Source organism: Adiantum capillus-veneris, chromosome 24 (genome assembly GCF_014529385.1).
Source record: "Adiantum capillus-veneris isolate H3 chromosome 24, ASM1452938v2, whole genome shotgun sequence".
Classification (NCBI taxonomy): Eukaryota; Viridiplantae; Streptophyta; class Polypodiopsida; order Polypodiales; family Pteridaceae; genus Adiantum; species Adiantum capillus-veneris.
The window spans coordinates 74,006,778-74,025,260 of NC_140954.1; the positions used below are offsets into that span (position 1 = coordinate 74,006,778).

The 18,483-nt window shown below is 42.4% G+C and overlaps 1 protein-coding gene across 1 annotated transcript in view; it reads left to right on the forward strand.

Moving 5' to 3' along the window:
- Positions 1-16,815, forward strand: part of LOC147426590 (uncharacterized) — a 50,301-nt gene extending 33,486 nt beyond the window's left edge. The window contains exons 2-4 of the mRNA XM_086498936.1: positions 15,302-15,843; positions 15,923-16,185; positions 16,288-16,815. Coding sequence (XP_086355062.1) covers positions 15,302-15,843; positions 15,923-16,185; positions 16,288-16,513 — 1,031 coding nt within the window. The 3' untranslated portion in view covers positions 16,514-16,815. The remainder of the gene's footprint in view (positions 1-15,301; positions 15,844-15,922; positions 16,186-16,287) is intronic.
- The last annotated feature ends 1,668 nt before the right edge of the window (positions 16,816-18,483 follow it).

An 18,483-nucleotide genomic window follows, 5' to 3' on the forward strand; every position in this document is an offset into this window, starting at 1 on the left:
TGAAATGTTTCGTTTTGAAGCTAGAGAAAAATGAAACAGAGTTTTCATTTTTATTATTATATGTATGTATGTATATGTAGGTATTTATACCGATATCCATATGGAATATTTACATATATATCCTTGCATGTATATGTATGTATGCATATACACACATAGATATACATAGCTTTGTAAATAGAAATCCGTTTATGTATTATCAAGGCTATTTGAAATTATTCGGATTCTTAGTATGGATGGTATCAGACACATGTCAATTTGTTCATTATTAAACTATAAAATAGAGCAAAGTTTAAATAAGAAATGGAACACAAGATCTTAAAGCTGAAATAGGTTTTTGCTAGAGATAGAGAGGTGCTCATGATTCTTGAAACGAAACTTGAAAGATAGATCTTGATTGTTTATGCGTGAGTGAGAGAGAGAAAGAGAGGATTGATTCACACAAAATAGCAAAAGCATCGTTTATTTTACAAGTTTGTGATGTGGCATGCCCAATTGGAAGGACTAGCCAAGAGGACAAGGAGTTAAGAGTTAAAAACTTTTAACCCAGAAGAACTTGCAAAGCATGGCTGAGGGGCATAATAGAAGGAATTATGGTTTTTAATGAAAACCTAGCCTAGACAAACTTGAAGACCACAAGTCGAGGGGTCTAAACCTTAAATACAAAAGCGAAACGTGGTTGCAAATTTATTTGAATTGCGCTAACATGATGATGTGGCAGGTTGTACAGATTTTCATATTTTGCATTGGGTGAGGGTAGGACAGATTTGCATGAAGCTTTTTAAAGTAGGTACTTTTGGTGCCAAGTGCTTTTGGGGCTTTGCTTTTGGGCATCCCTTGTACTCTTTATAAGTGCCTAGAGAGCCAATCTCTAAGGGATTTGGACGCAAAGTCTTCGAGAGTTGGACCGTCGGGGAGTTGTACCTTTGTGAAGCAATAATATAGAAATACCGGAAGGGGCGCTAGTCTTTGGGGCTAGTGCATCTAGGAACGGAACTCTTATCTTTTTTGTGTTGACTCTTCCCTCTTTCTATTCAAGTTCAGTTCAGTTATTTGTAGTTTCCGTTTGTGTGTTGCCATCCCATTGATTTCTCTCTTGGAGTGTCCAAGCCTATAATAGTTGAACTCCAAATTATATAGTATACATGTAATGGGAGGGCACCTCGTGCCAATGGAAAAGAACAGATTGAATAGACTTTTAAACACTTCAATACAACTGAATTGAAAAAGAAACACGACACATGAGACATGGAGTGACGGAGCTCCACCCCAAGAGAGCAATGATCCCAAACCCGAGTGCCTCTTTTGGTACTTCCTTATATTGCTTCAACTCAGTACAACACCTGTGGCTCTGCTCTGCATTTGCACGCGGTAGAATGCCAAAGTGAAGCTTGCCCGTAGACTCCCTAAAAGGTGGTAGACTTTGGCTTTCACCTGATCTTTACGTTGATCAACTTAACCTGTACTTTACGACACTAAGCTCTTGCACGAATAATCGTGTGACTAGAATTCAACACTTCAAGACAAACCACCGCTTGGTAGCTAGAGTGTCACGTACACATCTAACCCTATGTGTACGTGGACAAGCTACTTCATGACATGGGTTCAGTTCAATTCAGTGAGCCTAGATTAGGAAGTGATCTGGCACTTTTGTGAGTCTGTTCGCAGACCGTGCATGTCCAGACACTTAGAGTAGATGCATATTCTCTGGTTGCACACAACATGATCATCAGATTACAGTCAAAACCCAGCAGGAGCATTTTTACAGTGCATAGACCTATTTTCCCTATTTTAGCCAATTTTCACTTATTATTTTTAAGTGACTTTTGTTGGGAACTAGGTAGAGTGCTCCCAAGTAGATGGCGACACCGCGTTGGCCCCAAAGGTTGGTGCCCACCCCTTTTAGTATTTCTTTATTGCAGTTAAACTTTGGAGAATAAACTTTGGAGAAAACCTGTAAACTCGTATGTGGTGCCCATTTTTATTGGGCTGAAAATAGCCTACTCTAGCCCAATTTTGGCAGCATAAAGATTGTAGAAGGCTTGATAGACAAAATCCCCATGCACCTGGTGACTTTCTGCGTGCATTAGAGCACTTCGACAAACCTGGCGAGAAAATACAGTACGCTAAAATCTCTGTTTTCCGCCTCTACAATGCATTGAAGCATCTGTTTCGCAGTTGCCTAGCTTCCCCGAAGCTCTTGGGACTTCCGGAATAAAAAAGGGTCGAAACCCTAAACCGGCAGAAAATTATAGAAAGTTGTAATTCTTTGTTTTGGGCTCCACTTCGCATGCTCGTCGCATCTGTAGCAAGCCCTCGAGTTCCCGCACCTGTAGGGCTACTTGCCCTTTGATTTGGATGAGATTTCTCGCGAGAAATCTCTCCGAATCAACTTGTATCTGTGGCGGATTAGCAGTTAGCTAATCCGGTACCTGTACAAAAGGCTTTTGCCTTGGCAATCGTGCATAAACCCACAAAAATTGTATACATAGATGAATAGCCCTTGAGTCGGGCATCATGATTTTGTATTCAAAAGGGGAGAGAGGTGCACAAGAGCGGAATCATTGTGCTACATAGAACAAAGAGAAGCTTTCCTCTAAAGCTGTAAAATTGCACCCACTACTCACACACTATAGGCTCACAATGAAGTCAAATCAGCCTCTCTCCTCCTTGATCGATTTGGGGAGCCCAAACTTGGTGATGTGTCTTGCAAATCTATGCCCATTTGAGTTAAACTCCTAGTACCCACCAACTTATAAAGTGTCACGTGGGGCCTAAATGACTATGAATTGAGCCTAGCCACCCTTTTACTACTCGGATTTGAGTGCCGATTGGCCCAACCATCTCGTGGTGACTTGGCCTTCACTGCTGCAGGTGAAACTCTTGGCCATCAATCGTTTCACACTGGCCATACAATGTCCAACCATTTGTGACTTTAACAAGAGGTTCTCAAAAATTAAATAAAAATCAAAGAAAGAAAATCAACAAATAAGGTTAGTGTTTGTCACAGTCTTGTGACAGGTTGAGAGAGCCCACAATTTATATTCAAAGGCTCTTGGCCCTCGAGAGTAGTTAACCTGAAAAGAAAATAGTCTAAATTATCTGGTCCTCCAAAAGCGAGTGCTAAGGGTTGTCCGCACAAGCTGCCACGTCATTACCTGTCAACGCAATTCGTGGAAGTTTGTACAAGCCTTCCACGTCATTAGCGTAAAACACGAGCGTGCGTACAATTGCCAGTGTTAGCATGTCAGCGTGAAATTCGGAAGATCCGTACAAAAGCCACGTGTCATCTTATTATGCAGGTTTGTGTGGGTGTGTGTCTTTGCTTAGCTTTACCCATCGAACAGGGTCCCATAAGTTGTTGGGGGTTAGGATTTTAATCCTAACCCATGGGCCACTCGGCGAGGCTCTGTAAGCTGTGAGGACTTTCCCTTCTTCTGCTTCTGCTAGGGTTGAGACCTCTCAGTTGTTGGGATCTGCAGTTGGCTAGGGTAAGGGGTAGGGAGTCCCTACTCTTTGGGTCTTCAGTGGCTTGACACGTCAGCAGTTTGTGACGTCTTCTCTTCTTGAAAGAAGAGTAATTGTCCGCAATTATATGTGCAAGCAACTCAAGTTAGATAAAAAATATCCGAGGGTCATTTAACTTTCTCATTTCATATCCAAGCTCTTGATAGGTTTGCGTAGCAAAATTAGCCATAATACCTAGATCGCGCTGATCTATAATAGGTGTCTCGATGCTCTAAAGTTACATACCCATGCAATCTCACTCAAGTAGGAAGTCACATCACAATGCACCACAGATGCTTACATATGCATGTTACAAGACATGAGTAAAGCAGATCTTTTCAATCGAAAACTACTCCTAGAAAGCCCGAGCCACGAGTATCCAAAATTGTTTCCAAAAACATTGAAACCACTTTGGAAACTAGAATCAAGCAATCTCAAATTGGCACCAATACAGGTTCAAAATAGATAAAATCGAGCTCAAAGAAAATTCCGAACTAGATTCTCAAACAATTTCTCAAGCAAAATTTCAAGCAAATCGTTCTCCTCATTGGAAAAGAGTGGACCTCCAACTCCTTACTCCCAAATGCTTCCAATGTTACCCGTTGTAATTTTGACCGCAAAAACCCTAATTGTTGTTGAAAACCCTAATTTTTCAAAATTATCAAAATTAAAATTCACTCACTTCTATGCGTAGGGCTCATCGAGAGATCAACTTTGTTTTTTGCCTCATATGTGAATTCTTAACCGTTGAATAAGTTTTAGAGGCCTTTCAACATAGAAAAGGGTCAAAAAGCATGTTTTTTGTGCTTTTTAGGGTAAAAAAGAACTCCTTCTTCATCTCCTCCTTCTCTTGTCGTTTTTTCTTCATCCAACCCCATACCTTTCCTCTCTAGGTTCATGTAGGTTCGATTTCTCTTTAGAAAAGGGATTTTTTTTTTGGATAGATTTTGGAAGTACCATCTTGCTTTGTCTGCTCGTGATGGATTGGTATGCTTTCAGAAAAGTAGATGCCTTAAGCTCTGATACCTCTGTAATGGGAGGACACCACATGCCAACGGATAAGAACATATTGAACAAACTTTTAAACACTTCGATACAAGTGAACTGAAAAAGAAACATGACACACGAGACATGGAGTAGCAGAGTTCCATCCCAAGAGAGCACTGGCCATAAACCTTGGCGTCCCTTTCAGTATTTCTCTATATTGCTTCAACTCAGTACAACGCCTATGGCTGTGCTCTGCATCTGCACCTGCACGCGGTAGAATGCCACAGAGAGAGAGAGAGAGAGAGAGAGAGAGAGAGAGAGAGAGAGAGAGAGAGAGAGAGAGAGAGAGAGAGAGAGAGAGAGAGAGAGAGACCACAATTCATATTTAAAGGCCCTTGACCCTAAAAAGCAATTAACATGAAGAGCAAATAGTCTAATAGCATCTGGTTCTTGAAAAGCTAGCGCTAAGGGCTGTCCATACAAACTGCCATGTCATCACATGTCAGTGCAATTCACGGAAGTCTCTATAGCTTGCCACGCTAGTAGCATAAAACGTGAGGGTTCGTACAACTGCCACGTCACGATGTTAGTGCGAAATCCCGAAGATGCGTACGATGCCACATGTCATCTTATTAGGTAGGTTTGTGTGTGCGCTTCTTTGCTTGGCTCTAAGTCCCATCGGATGGGTTTCTCATAAGTTGCTGGTGTCTCGAGGCTTTGACAACCACTAACTTTAGTTGTTGGTTTCTTTCCCTTGATTTTTATTTAATTTTTGGGACTCTCTTGTTGAAGTCACAAATGGCAAGACATCGTATGGCTAGTGTGAAACGGTCGATGGTCGAGAGTTTCACCCGCAATAGTGAAGGCTAGGTCGCCATGAGATGGTTGGTGGGCCGATCGCCACTGATATGTGAGTAGTAAAAGGGTGGCAAGGCTCAATTCAAAGTCATTTAGGTCCCACACGACACTTTAAAAGTTGGTGGGTACTAGGAATTCAACTCAAATGGGCACAAAGGACACTTGGCTCCAAATGCATCTACAAGTACACATCAATTGGGTGCGCTGAAAATTGAGGGAAGGCTGATATTTACTTATTGTGAACCTATTGTGTGTGTGAGTAGTTGGTGTAGGTGATCATAGCTTTAATGGAAAGCTTGCCTTCTCCTTTGTCTTATGTAGCACGATGATTTTGCTCTCGTGCACCTCTCTCTCCTTTTGAGTACATAATCGTGATGCTTGGCTTAAGGGCTACGCATATGTATGTACAATCCTGTGGGTTTATGCTCGATTGCCGAGGCAAGAGCCACTTGTACAGGTATTGGATTAGCTAACTGCTAATCCCCCCATATACAAGTTGATTTGGAGAGATTTCTCGCGAGAAATCTCGTCCAAGTTAAAGGGTAAGTAGCCCTATAGGAGAGGGAACTTGTGGGCTTGCTACGGATGCGACCAACGAAATTGGGCTAGAGTAGGCCATTTTCAGCCCAATAAAAGTGGGACAGCTCATAGTAGTTTACAGGTTTTTTCCACAGTTTAATTGCAATAATGAAATACGGAAAGGGGAGCCAACCTTGGTGGCCAACGAGATGTCACTGTCTACTTGGGAGCACTCTAGTTGCCAGGTCGTGTTTGTCTTGAAGTGTTGAATTCCAGTCATAGGCCTGTTTGTGAAGTTTCTCTTTGTTCCATCGTCGAGACAAAATCACTTTTTCCTCAAGAAGTGAGCCTAGGTGGTTTTTGGCGAAGACACAAAGCATAGGAACTTGGAATGACACTATGGTTGATAGGACGAATGGCACTAGGTAATTCACAGGTTAGACAAGCTGTTCCTCTAGTGTTTGAGGTTGATGAGAGTTCATGGCCACCATTGTCTTTACCTTTTGTCTATGTGGATGCACCACAAGGTCAAGGGTTTAGGATTGGGCAACTGGACAAGGGCGCGTTTAGGACACAGTTGGTTGTTGTTGTATATGTGGTTACTCAGATGGTGCAAAATCCTAGGTCACAACTGCCAAGGCAACTTTCTGCTGCTATATGGACTATTTTCTTATTTTTTTGAGTAATTTCTATTTATTGAAATTAGGATATTTAAATGTGTGCACTTGAACTGTAAGGGTAGAAAAAATCTATTGGAATTATTAAGAGCCATCAGGAATAGACAACCTTGATGTGTCATATGATGGGTGACATTAAAGGGTTGTGCCGTTAGTTCAGTGGGAGAGATTGGGAAGTGGATATTCCCGATGAGTCACATGATGGGTGACGGGAGCATTGAAAAGAGAATATTTCATTGGTTTGGCAAGAAATCCAAATTGGAAAAAGGAATACGTGTAGAGACGCAAGCACAAGAATAAAGATGGGTTCTGAAAAGCTTTTTAGAGCTTTTTCTAAAAAGCTGAGTATTTTTAGTGTTTTTCGAGAAAAACAGATGCTTTCCCGCAAGGAATTGTGTTTTCATTGTAGTTGTGCCTAAGAATTGCATCCATGGACGCTTTCAATGTGTCTGTGTAGCATCAATTTTCAACTCATTGAGTTTTGTCCAGGTTCACATTTTTAAAAAAAAGTGATCGATTGCCACCTGGGCAGCTTACTTAAAATAAAACCAAGGCTCTAAAAAAAAGACCAGCGCTAATGCTATATGAGTGAGATTAACATGACGATCTCTCTCTCTCTCTGTGAGTGTGTGTGTGTGTGGCAGTTTTGCTAGCACTAGCTTTTGGAGAACCTGTCGTCAGGAATCTGCAAGCTAGCGTGCGAAGCCAGCTTTTTCGCATTCGGAGCAACAGGTACCAATTGTGAATACGCTCTACGAATTATTGCTTTGTGTGTTTGTGCTTTTGCAGGTACTCCATCACAGAGAAGGAGCAAAGAGGCGTCGGCCTACGCTCACGGATTCCGAGAACGGAATCAAGAACAGTCCGTGGAGGTTCTTAGTCTGTGTACAAACGGAATTGAGAGCTTGTCTTTCGGATTTCCCTAACAGGAACGAATTGACCATCGAGCTTAATGATTTAGAACGAAGGGGTCATTCCGGTTCTTGTTCTTGTAAAAAGGTTCTCCCTAATAAAGATTCTCTTTACGGGGGGGACTAGCCCATCTTTTGGTCCCAAATATTGTGTCGATCTTCTCCCTCGTCTCTTTTGGGGTTGAAAGTTCATTTTTCAGCTTGTTGATTATTCGTCTACGCTCTCGCTTGTGACAACGGTAAAAGTGTCCGCAAACCGGGCAAGGGCCAACTACATCCTCAGTGTGACCTGGAGGTGGACGCTATGTGTTAGGATGATGCTCCATCATTGTCCTGATCGATTGCTATTGAACCCGTTCCTCCATTTCATGGAGTTCACGCCTGAGCAGCTTGATATCTCTCTGTATCTTTGTTATTGCTCGAGTCCCATTCTTCGTCGTCTGTGTGGAGGTACGAAGCTGTGTTTGCAATTCGTCCACATCGTTATGTGTTTGTATAGCGGAGCTAGCCAATGCATATCTAAGCTACTCTCGTGATATTGTGACTGTCTCACTTCGGATATCCACTACACTCTTATTGGGGGCTCTGTTGTTGAAGTGCTATTGGCTCATTCCGAACAAATTGGACGTATAGCATCTTTGCAAACCACAAGGGACAATCTGTGTGGTTTAGTGTATTCCCTGTGCAGGCAAGGTATATAGCTTCGGCATGCGTGCGTATGGCTGGGCTCAGACTCCTCTCTCTCTCTCCAGAGGAGGATGATTCTAAGAAGGAGCGGGAAGAACCATGACGAGCCGTGGAAGAATTGCCAATAAAGATTCCCTGTGTAGGCAAGGTATATAGCTTTGGCATGCGTGCGTATGGTTGGGCTCAGACTCCTCTCTTTCTCTCCGGAGGAGGATGATTCTAAGAAGGAGCGGGAAGAACCATGACGAGCCGTGGAAGAATTGCCGAAGAGGAACTTCAGCAAGTACGAGTTCAACTCGCAGAATTGTAGCAGCTTATTGCGTTGCCAGCCTTCCAAAAGGTTTTGGAAGGAATCAAGAAGCTGCAAGAAGCAAATGCCGATGGGTATCAGGAAAATCTTGTCGGTGGTAGCAACCCGTAGGAGAAAACGCGGAAAGAGGTGCCAAAGTGCACAAGGGATCTCCAGATCAGGACAAACAGCCTTCCAAGAGTAAGGAACAGGAAAAAGAATAGTGCTGAGCGAAAGCGAGGATATATTTATCTCTTCTCTTTCATGTTCTCCTGATTATACTACTACATCTACTTCTCATGCAATATCTAAACCTTCTTCAAAGAAGATGTAACAGACCTGGACACCCCAAGTCGGAAATCTGGCATGACACGCGAGAAATCACTTAAATACACTTCTCAAACTTTATCACAATTTAATTGAGACGACACGGCCCGACGAAGCCCAAAAATATGACGCCCCTTTCGATATTTTCAATATTTATTTTTATATTAATACTTGAGCAAAGTACAAAATCTGAGGGTCCTCTCTGCTCAGTGCTCTTTGGCAAAACTGAGAGAAGAGTGGCCTTGGCAGTGCTTATAAAGGCCCATGGCCTAAAAGCAATTACATGAAAAGCTTCATGTCTCCAAAAGCATCAAGGTCCAAAGCATCTGCTCTCTCTCTCTCTCTCTCTCTCTCTCTCTCTCTCTCTCTCTCTCTCTCTCTCTCTCTCTCTAGCGCAAAAGCTGCCAACGTAATTTGCGGATGCCCGCACAACCTACCATGTTAGCAACCAACACATAATTTGTGGGCGTCCGTACAGTCAGCCACGTCAGCAGCCAACACGTCATTTTTTTAATATCCTTTTTGTCCCTTTTGGGCCCCTTTGGACGGGGTACCATAAGTGGGAACAAACTTGTAAGTTGCCACATCATCATTTTGTGGCATACCCCCCTCTTGAAAGAATTGTATCGTCCTCGATTACGCTTGCAAAATCAAACATAAGCCATAAACCAGGTCAGTAGACACCGACTCTAAGTACCGACGCACTAGACGACACAAATCCAGCACTTGCACAAAGATGACAGTCACAAAGATGATAGTCACTGAATATCCACATCACATTTAAATCAAATCACATAAAGTCCATCGACATCTCAAACCATGATCTCTCGGTAATGTGTTTAGCAATCGCATCTAAATCCACACCGGATCTCACTGATGTTTGATTAACTAATTCTTATTGCTATCATGTCCATCTCATATGGAATCTCAAGGTCGAAATGCTGCAGTCATTTTGTCTTTCAAACATGCACTCAGACACGACTCACATGAGAGAGCATACGTAAATCAAATTGATTTCGAGAATTTCCATGTCAAAGTATTTCTTTCATAAAGCCATACAACAAAATACTGTCAGTATCCTTGAAATCGAAAAGGAAATCAATGACTTATTCCATCTGGGTAACTTGTGACAAAGAAGCGGAGTGACTCTCCTCTTGTGCAGACCCGTCTGCACCAAATACAACCGTGTTGATGTGCGGGATCTTTCGGAATAGACGAAGCTAGATCGAAACCCTCAAGGTAAAGTTCTAGTATCCGAGGAGTATTTGCTAGGTCCTCCTCCTCCATCCACTTCGCATCCAATGTTGGATAGTTCTTGAATTTCACTAAGAACTGCCGTATCGCTTTACTTTTCACTTTCCTTTCCTTGTGAGTCAATATCTGTTTGGGAACGAGTATCTCCTCGCTCTTTTCTACTTCAGGTTGCTCCTTAGGCTCCTTGTCCATTGGCACCTCACCCTTGAAAGGTTTCAAGAGACTCACATGAAAAGCCTTATGAATCTTCCAAGTATGTAGCAACTTTAGTCTAAAGGATACATCATTTATCTTCTCTTGAATGTGGAAAGGGCCATAATATCGCTTACTTAGCTTTGGAAAAAGTTGCTCCTTTTCTTTTCGTTTCCTTAGGCGTGTCTTCTCAAATCATAAGAGCGCCCAATCATCTTTCTTCAACTGCAAGTCGTGTCGACGTTTATCAGTTGCCTTGCCATGCTTGAGACTTCTCAAGAGCCTTGCGAACCTTGGCAAAAGTAGTGTCCAAATCTCTCGTGTATTGATCCGCTTCAAAAATCTTGTCTTTGGTGCTTAGAAATTGAGGAACCTTGTTAGCACACTCGAATCTCGATTACTTCAAATGGCACCTTCCTCATTGATGAATGAACTGTGTTGTTGTAGGTAAATTCAACCAAGGGCAAGTACTTTTTCCATTGAGTCTTTTGATCCGAAATGTAAGACTAGTATAAATCCAAAACCACTGAATTTGCTATTTTAGACTGTCCGTCTGTTTGTCCCAGATTGCCCTCCAAAACAAAGTCGTGATTCGGGGGTCTCCGTCCAAGACTATGGACTTAGGCATGCCATGTAACCAAAAAATATGTGAAACAAACAGTCTCACCAAACGATCAGGCTTAATAGTCTTCTTTACTGGAATGAAATGGGTTTGCTTACTGAATCTATCGATGACTGTCCAAATACCATCGCCCACTTTGAATCTTGGGATCTCATGTAGCGCAATGATTTGCTCTCATGCATCTCTTTCTCCCCTTTGCACATATGGTAATGCCCCTCTAGTTGCACTCCTGAGATGACCATGTACAATTCTGGAAGTTTTTATGCACGTTTGCGAAGGCAAGAGGCTTTTGTACAAGAATCGGATTAGCTAATTGCTAATCCCCCACAAGTACGCACAATTCCATCGTGAAGGATTGCAAAAACGGAGAGTTTTCTCGCGTGAAAACTCATTCAATTTACAGGGGGAGTGTCCCATTGCATGTGGGAGCACTTGAGACACATGTAGACGTGTTTGCTCCGCTCAAAATGATCCAAAACAGAAAATTACAGCCTGTTGTGTTTATTTGCAGGTTTAGGGTTTCACACCTAAACTGCAAGGTAACACCGGGGGAGCTTCATGATGCTTATACATGGCTTTCGACACCTGACAATGACCAAAACAAGGAATTGCAGCATGTTGAAATTGACCTGCAGCTCATAAAAAAGCTTCCAAAATGCAAGGGAAAGTGACCTAGACGTGTACTTTTGACCTATAGGGGTTTTGGCATTGTTATGTTGCCGAAATTGGGTCAAAAACCTGAATTGCAGCCCGTGGGAGTTAGGTGAAATTGTTCGGGTTGTTTATTTGCAATAAGAATAAAGAAGTACGAAAGGGGCGCCAATCTTTGGGGCCTACATGGTGTCGATGTCTACGTGGGTGTCACAAGTTGTTGACGTGTCAAGTCATTGAAGAACGAAGCCCACGTTGAGATCTCGGTCGAGGGGCCTAAACCTTAAGAAGAAGCAACAGCAGAAGTTGCCACCAACTTATGAGACCCCGTCCGATGGGCCCAAGTGACAGAAAGAATAAATAAAGCTGGACCCCCCCCCCCCCCCCCCCCCCCCCCCCCCCCCCCCCACACACACACACACACACACACACACACACACACACGCAGATAGCATAGAAACTGATGACGTGGCAATCAATACGGAATCTTGGATTTTGCGTTGACATGATGACGTGGTAGTTGTACGGATAGCCCGCAAAACGCGTTGACTATTGAAGTGGCAACCTGTACGGATTTTCGATTTTTGCGTTGACTTGTTGACGTGGCAGCCTGTACGGATTTTCGTGATTTACGTTGGCTGATTTTTAACGCCAACCAATTGCTTTTGAGTATGATTGCTTTTCATGTAACTACTTTACAAGGCCAAGGGCCTTTAAATATGTGCAAAGGGCTCATTCTCTAGCATGCTTTAGTACGAAGGTTTAGAGGGTGGAGTATCGTCATTGTATTGAGTTCAAGTACTATAAAGAAATATCGAAAGGGGTGCCAAGGTTTGGGGCCAATGCTCTCTGGGCTGGAACTTCGCCACTCCTTGTGTCGTCTATCTCTTCCCGTTCAATTGTTCTTTGAAGTGCTAAAAGTGGGTTTAGTCTGTTCTTTTCCGTTGGCACGTGGTGCTCGTCTCGTAACAATGTTATCAGAGCATCAGGCATGTGCTTTTCTCAAAGCATATCGGTCCTATCAAAGTGCAAACAAGGCACTTGGGCACTTTGGAAATCGTTTTTGAAGAATCTTCGTGTCCTGACCTTAGACTTATTAGCCACTCCCACCCTTACTTCATCGCGCATCGGGCGCGCTCTCGTCTTCATCAGTTTGTCTTACAGGGCATAAGCCATAAAGATCACTTGCAAGAGAAGGATCCAAGGATTTGTTTTGAGCTACTGTTTTTCTTAGAGGTAGTTCCATATAGAGGTTGATGTCTATAGCTACCAAGCTGCACACTTCAAGGACTTCGTAAGCTTTCAATAAAAAATTTGTCCGAAGTTATATGGTTTCTGGCAGAGTGGGGTATCCTCAAATGCTTGCCATGGAAACCCTAGCAGATTATAACTTGAACTTTCTCGACATCTCTCAATAGGTGTCTCTTCTCGAGTTGATAACCTTGGAGGCCCGGTGTGATTGCTATGTCTTGGGACTACCTTCACCGCTAGAGGAACACTGTCTATCCAAGACTTGATGGACCATGTTGTAGTCGGCTACAACAATTTTTGGTGCAGTTTTTAGGATGGAAAGTCAATTGACTTTTCGAGCTTGACTAATGTCAAGATTGCTTTTTAAGTTTGAGCTCTGTTTGAGAATCGGTTTGGTGATCTTGTTTGGAATTTGTTTGAAATGGATGGTATTTGTTTTGAGCCTGTCTTGGTGCCGATTTGAACTGTTTGACTGTGGTTTCAATGATTGGTGATTTTACTCCCGGGTGGAGGAGTGACAAATGATGTTTGAGAATGCTTGTTCATACTCATGGCCTAGACCCTTGTATTTGTTTGCGGGGGGAGTATTGAAATGTTTGAAAAGTGCTTATTTTTATTTACTCATGGCCCAGACCTGGATGGTTATTTACGGGGGGAGTATTAAGAAGTCTGAGCAATGGTTACTCTCAGCACCTCCAAACGACGCAGGTTGCGTCGGGGGGGGGGGGGGGGGGGGGCGGCTCGTTGTAAAAGGCCTCTATATCTTGTAGCGCGGACCTTTTTAGGTTATGCGGGAGGAGTGATGAGGGAGTCGTTTATCTCCCGGCCCAGACCTTGTTAGGTTATGCTAGAGGAGTGTTCTTCGGCGGCTTTATGTTTCTATGTCTTGTAACATGCATATGTGAGCATTTGTGTTGCATTGTGATGTGCCAAGCATTGAATATTCCTTTTTGGATGAGATACTTTTGGGAAGTCAACGACCTAGGATATCAAGAGTTCCAATAGTTCCAATCTGGAATGAGACTCCTTATTGGATGAGATTCTTCTGGGAAGCCAACGACCCAGGAAATCAAGAGTCGGAAATTTTTGAGCTTACTTGAGTTGTTTTGCCACTGCTTTTCAAGGCCAAGGACCTTTAAATATGTGCAAAGGGCTCATTCTCTAGCATGCTTCAGTACGAAGGTGCATAGGGTGGAGTACCACCATTATCTTTAGTTCGAGTAATATAAAGAAATACCGAAAGGGGTGCCAAGGTTTGGGGCCAATGCTCTCTCGGATAGAACTTCCCCACTCCCCGTGTCGTCTCTCTCTTCGCGTTCAATTGTTATTTGAAGTGCTAAAAGTCTGTTCAGTCTGTTCTTTTTGGTTGGCACGTGGTGCCCGTCTCGTGACAGTGGGAGCGCTCTAGCTACCAAGTTGTGAAGTGTTTGGAAGTGTTGAATTTCAATCACAGGTTTATTCGTGCAATTGCTGTGTTGTGAAGTACAGATAAAGTTAATCAACGTAAAGATTGGGTGAATGCCAAAATTACCGCCCTAGAGTGAGGCTACAGGCCGGTATCATCGGCATCTGATGATATCTACTTTCTATTATGGAATTGGCCAAAAACGTTTAAAACTGGAAAAACGTCAGTTGTCAGCACCGTCTTACTGAAGTTTCTCTGTTTTCTTGACATCCAAGTTTGAGTGGAGTGCAACCCCTACTGTTGGGCTATGTAACAGTTTATGCTTTGTTCTTTATAAATTTATCACCTTTCTAAAAAAAAAAAAAAAAAAGTTTGAGTGGAGTCAATTGGAATTTTTTTTTCAGCCACGTACATGAGATCTACAGGCTGACATACTGTTTTATGAAGCTTTTCATAATAAAAAAACGTCTGACAAACATACAAAATGAGTTTTTCTGTGGCTTTGCTGTCTATGGCTTGAATTGGCTGAAAACGGTGAAATTTAGCCAATTGTGGTGATGGAAACTTCACACAGGTGCATTTCATGTAATAGTGTTCAGGTGTTGAAGTTGGGTCTACGACTCTTACAAATTGCATCATAGTCGCAGGGTAAAATTTTGGTTATGTTAATGTTAATTCATACTCTCTCTTCATAGTAAAAGGCAGTACAATCCATCAAGGAGAGACTATTACAGAAGTAGAGAAACAGAAAATTGGAAAGGCACGCTAAGGTTAGCACATTAATGAAAGCTAGAAAACATCGTCCTTAAGCAGGTAACATTAGAGGCTTGGAACTTTTTGTTTACACACCATTCTATCCAAACCCCTACTTTTATCATATTGGGTGCTTTTCTGTTTAGTACTCTTCCTGAAGGTATTCAATGCCCCCAGTGTTTCTGAGGGCCCCACGGTATCACGTAAAGAACTGTTGTATTCGTTTTCTTCACTAGGCATTGATTACCTTCAGCAAGAGAACTAAACAGAAAAGCACCCAATCTAAAAGTTCAATCCACCAAAAATTGAAGTCCACATTGGAGGATGCTTTCTCCCTGGATTCTGGTTTGAATGGGGGAGTTTTAGACAAGAGATTGAAACAACAGCAGACTAATCAAAGACACCTTTCAGGTACTTCGGAAGCATCCAACCTTACAAAACCTAAAGATCACAATTCACAGCACAAAAATCAACAAAGGTACAAGGATTTATCTTCTAAAAGCAAGGACAATAGGTTTACAAAGGAATCTGAAGATTCCTTTCGTCTGTACCTTGATCGAGCGAGCAATAACCAAGCACGACCCCTGTTTTCCAAGCTGCCACAAGGCAGTGATGATGCTGTCATGTCAGTCAAAGGCAGTAGCTCTTCTATTTCTGAAACTACCTTTCTTCATGACCGACCAGGCAAGAATGAAGCACGAGAGCCGTCTTTCAAGCTGCCACAGGGCAGTGATGGTAAAGGCACTAACTCTCCCTCTTCAAGGGAGGCAGCGTATCAAGCTTCCAGTAACAGCGATGGTGTCTCAAAGCAAACATACATGGTTTGTATTCAAAACCTTCCTGGTTCTTGCAATCCATCTATGGTTAAAGCTTCTATGGCTATCCATGGAGAGGTGACTGGCTTCTTCAAGAAACCGGTTCGCGATCGGCTGTCTGCCTACATCCAATTCAAGGTAGTCTTAAGGATCCCTTAAGGTGTTTTTTGTAGGAAAGGCGTGTCATGACATTTTTGAAGTTTTTAAATTCATGCAGACAGCAGAGGCTATGGAGAGTGCATTGGCATCCCGGAAGCTACAGCTCGGAAGTAAGACATGTTATATTACAAGGTCAGACCAATCAGTGTTTACAACTGTTGTGAGAATCAGCAAAGTTGGTAACGATATAGATGAGGGCGAGTTACGGTCGGTGTGTGAACTGTATGGCAAAGTGGATGATATTAGAAAGCGTGCTTATGGTGTATTTGATGTGTTTTACGATGTGAAGGAGCTTACAAATATTCCATCGATCTTGTCCAGGTATTGTGTCTCCCTTATCCCTTGTGCTTTGCAAGCTGTTATGTGCAATATGAATTATGGTTGTGGGAGTGCTATTGTTTTTCTGTTTCTTCAATATTTCAGCTTGAGTGAGGTGCACAACAACCGGAGTGCGTGGTTTGCTTTCTCAGCACCTTTGGTGCACCCTTCAATGGAGAAGGAAGTTTTGAAGAGCCCCGAAGGGCAATCGTGGCACAATATCCAGGTCAACCACGCAATCAACAGGGTTGAGGCAGGATTGGATGTAGTGTCTGTATTGTTTGAGGATTTGAAACAGCTCAGTTTAGTTTCAAGGGAGTACTCCAAGTAGGATTTGCGACTTTCAAAGGATTGTGCACTGCTATGGAGATGTCATTAAAACTATTTAGGACAGAAGTCAGATCCATTGTTAGTAATGCACTTATTGCTTCCCCTTTCTTTTTTGTGCATTATATTTCAAATACGGTTAATTTTTAAGGTGTTTATGACGGTTTCACCTGCAAGCATGTATTTGGAAGCGCCCTTGCTGTCTTTTGTAGTGAATATTGTCTGCTCCATAAAGCTCAGGTGTCCACTTTGCCGAATGCTCCTGTATCTTTTGTTTGGTTTTTCTTAAATTTTTGTCATATATAATTCCATATATGTGATGACAAGACCATTCAATGGTTGATGGGCTATCAGTGTTTACAAGAGAAAATCAGGTAAAAGCCACAATGGGGTTATCCTCCGGCCCACTTGGCTTGCGGTTAGTCTCCCTTGTCTCCTCTGGAAACGCTCCCAAGCTGCAAAATTAGATCCAGTGGATCATGAAGGTTATACCTTTGTATTTGTTTGGTTCTTACACAGTGGTGGTGGATCACTGATTTGATTTCCCCATATAGTGGGGCTGTACCTCCCTTTTGTCTGATTTGTGGCTGGGCAAGTGGAGTTGGAGTCTCATCCCCTCGGTGACCTCTACTTGTCCTACCAGGTTTCCTTGATGCACCATGTACATCAAGGAGGCTTGCATTGAGGACATACAACTAGCAGTCTCTTTGTACTTCATTGATTTTTTATTTTTAGTACTCTTGTATTGCAACTCTGCTGAGAGAGAGAGAGAGAGAGAGAGAGAGAGAGAGAGAGAGAGTCTTAAGAGACCCATTTCCCCATGTGACCAAAGTACAATGGAATATTTCTTTCCACTTAGAGATATTGCTAATAAGACTAAAGATCAAGGATAATTAACTTCCTGTCTTATTTAGGAATCCTTGAACACCTCTGCCATTGGCACTCTGAAGACATACCCATCTATAAATGAGATGCTTTGGCTTTTACCATGGTTCGTGATAAAAAGCTATCGGAAGTATCAAGTCTCCACGTGCGTGCACATGCATGACCAATAGGACCAAAAGTATGGAGTTGATAAGTCAACCTTGAATTGTAGGAGTCGGTTGCAATTGAGAGTCCACATTGTGGTTAGGAGGAATGAATGTAGGGAGCTCATGGCTAGAAATGTTGAGAAAACAAGCCCTAATATGATCAAATATAGAGCCTTCAAGGAGGGTATGATTCTTCCACTTGAGAACTATTTGGGGGATGTATGAAGTGCATAGTCGGTGAGGTTTCTTGTTGGTGCCTTGCCATTTTGTCTCACATTGTAGAGAATGAGAGTTGAGCTTGATGGACATGATAGTGTGGAATAAACTCAAGGGGATGGGATCAATCATGTAAGGGAGTGTCAAATTCCTTCTTACGAGGAGATGGTTTTGTAGTTGGAGGTGACGTGTGAAGTGTGAAAACCTAGATTTCTCCCAAAGTTGTTATATATTGGCATTGTAAAAAAGGCTCACTTTGGATTCTATTAAGGCATTGTGAAGGTCGTGTAATGCAACCTGTCTTGCATCCATCTTGAACTAAATACTTTGCTTTTTGGTGTTACTTGGAATTTTTTTACCTACTTCCCATGTAATTCTCGGTTGTTGCATCTTAACTATGTACTCTACAACTCTGTCCATACCCATAACATCAATGGGAAGTGATTCGGACTTAAGAAGTAAGAGCGTGTATGTTGTTAGAAGCCCTTTTTGGACACTCTCAAACTAGGCTTAGGGAGTCTACCATCCTATATTTCAACTCCATAGCGAAGCACTAATGTCCCCAAGGTATCAAAGATATTTTTTTGAGGAGCTTTTAATCTCTATTGCATTGCACATGTTCTCATGTGCATTAAAGGCTCTCTTCATAGCTTCCAAGCATTGCATAATGTAATCATTCCATTTTGCTTGAGCTGAATCTCAAAGCTAAAAAAATTGAGCATGTCCA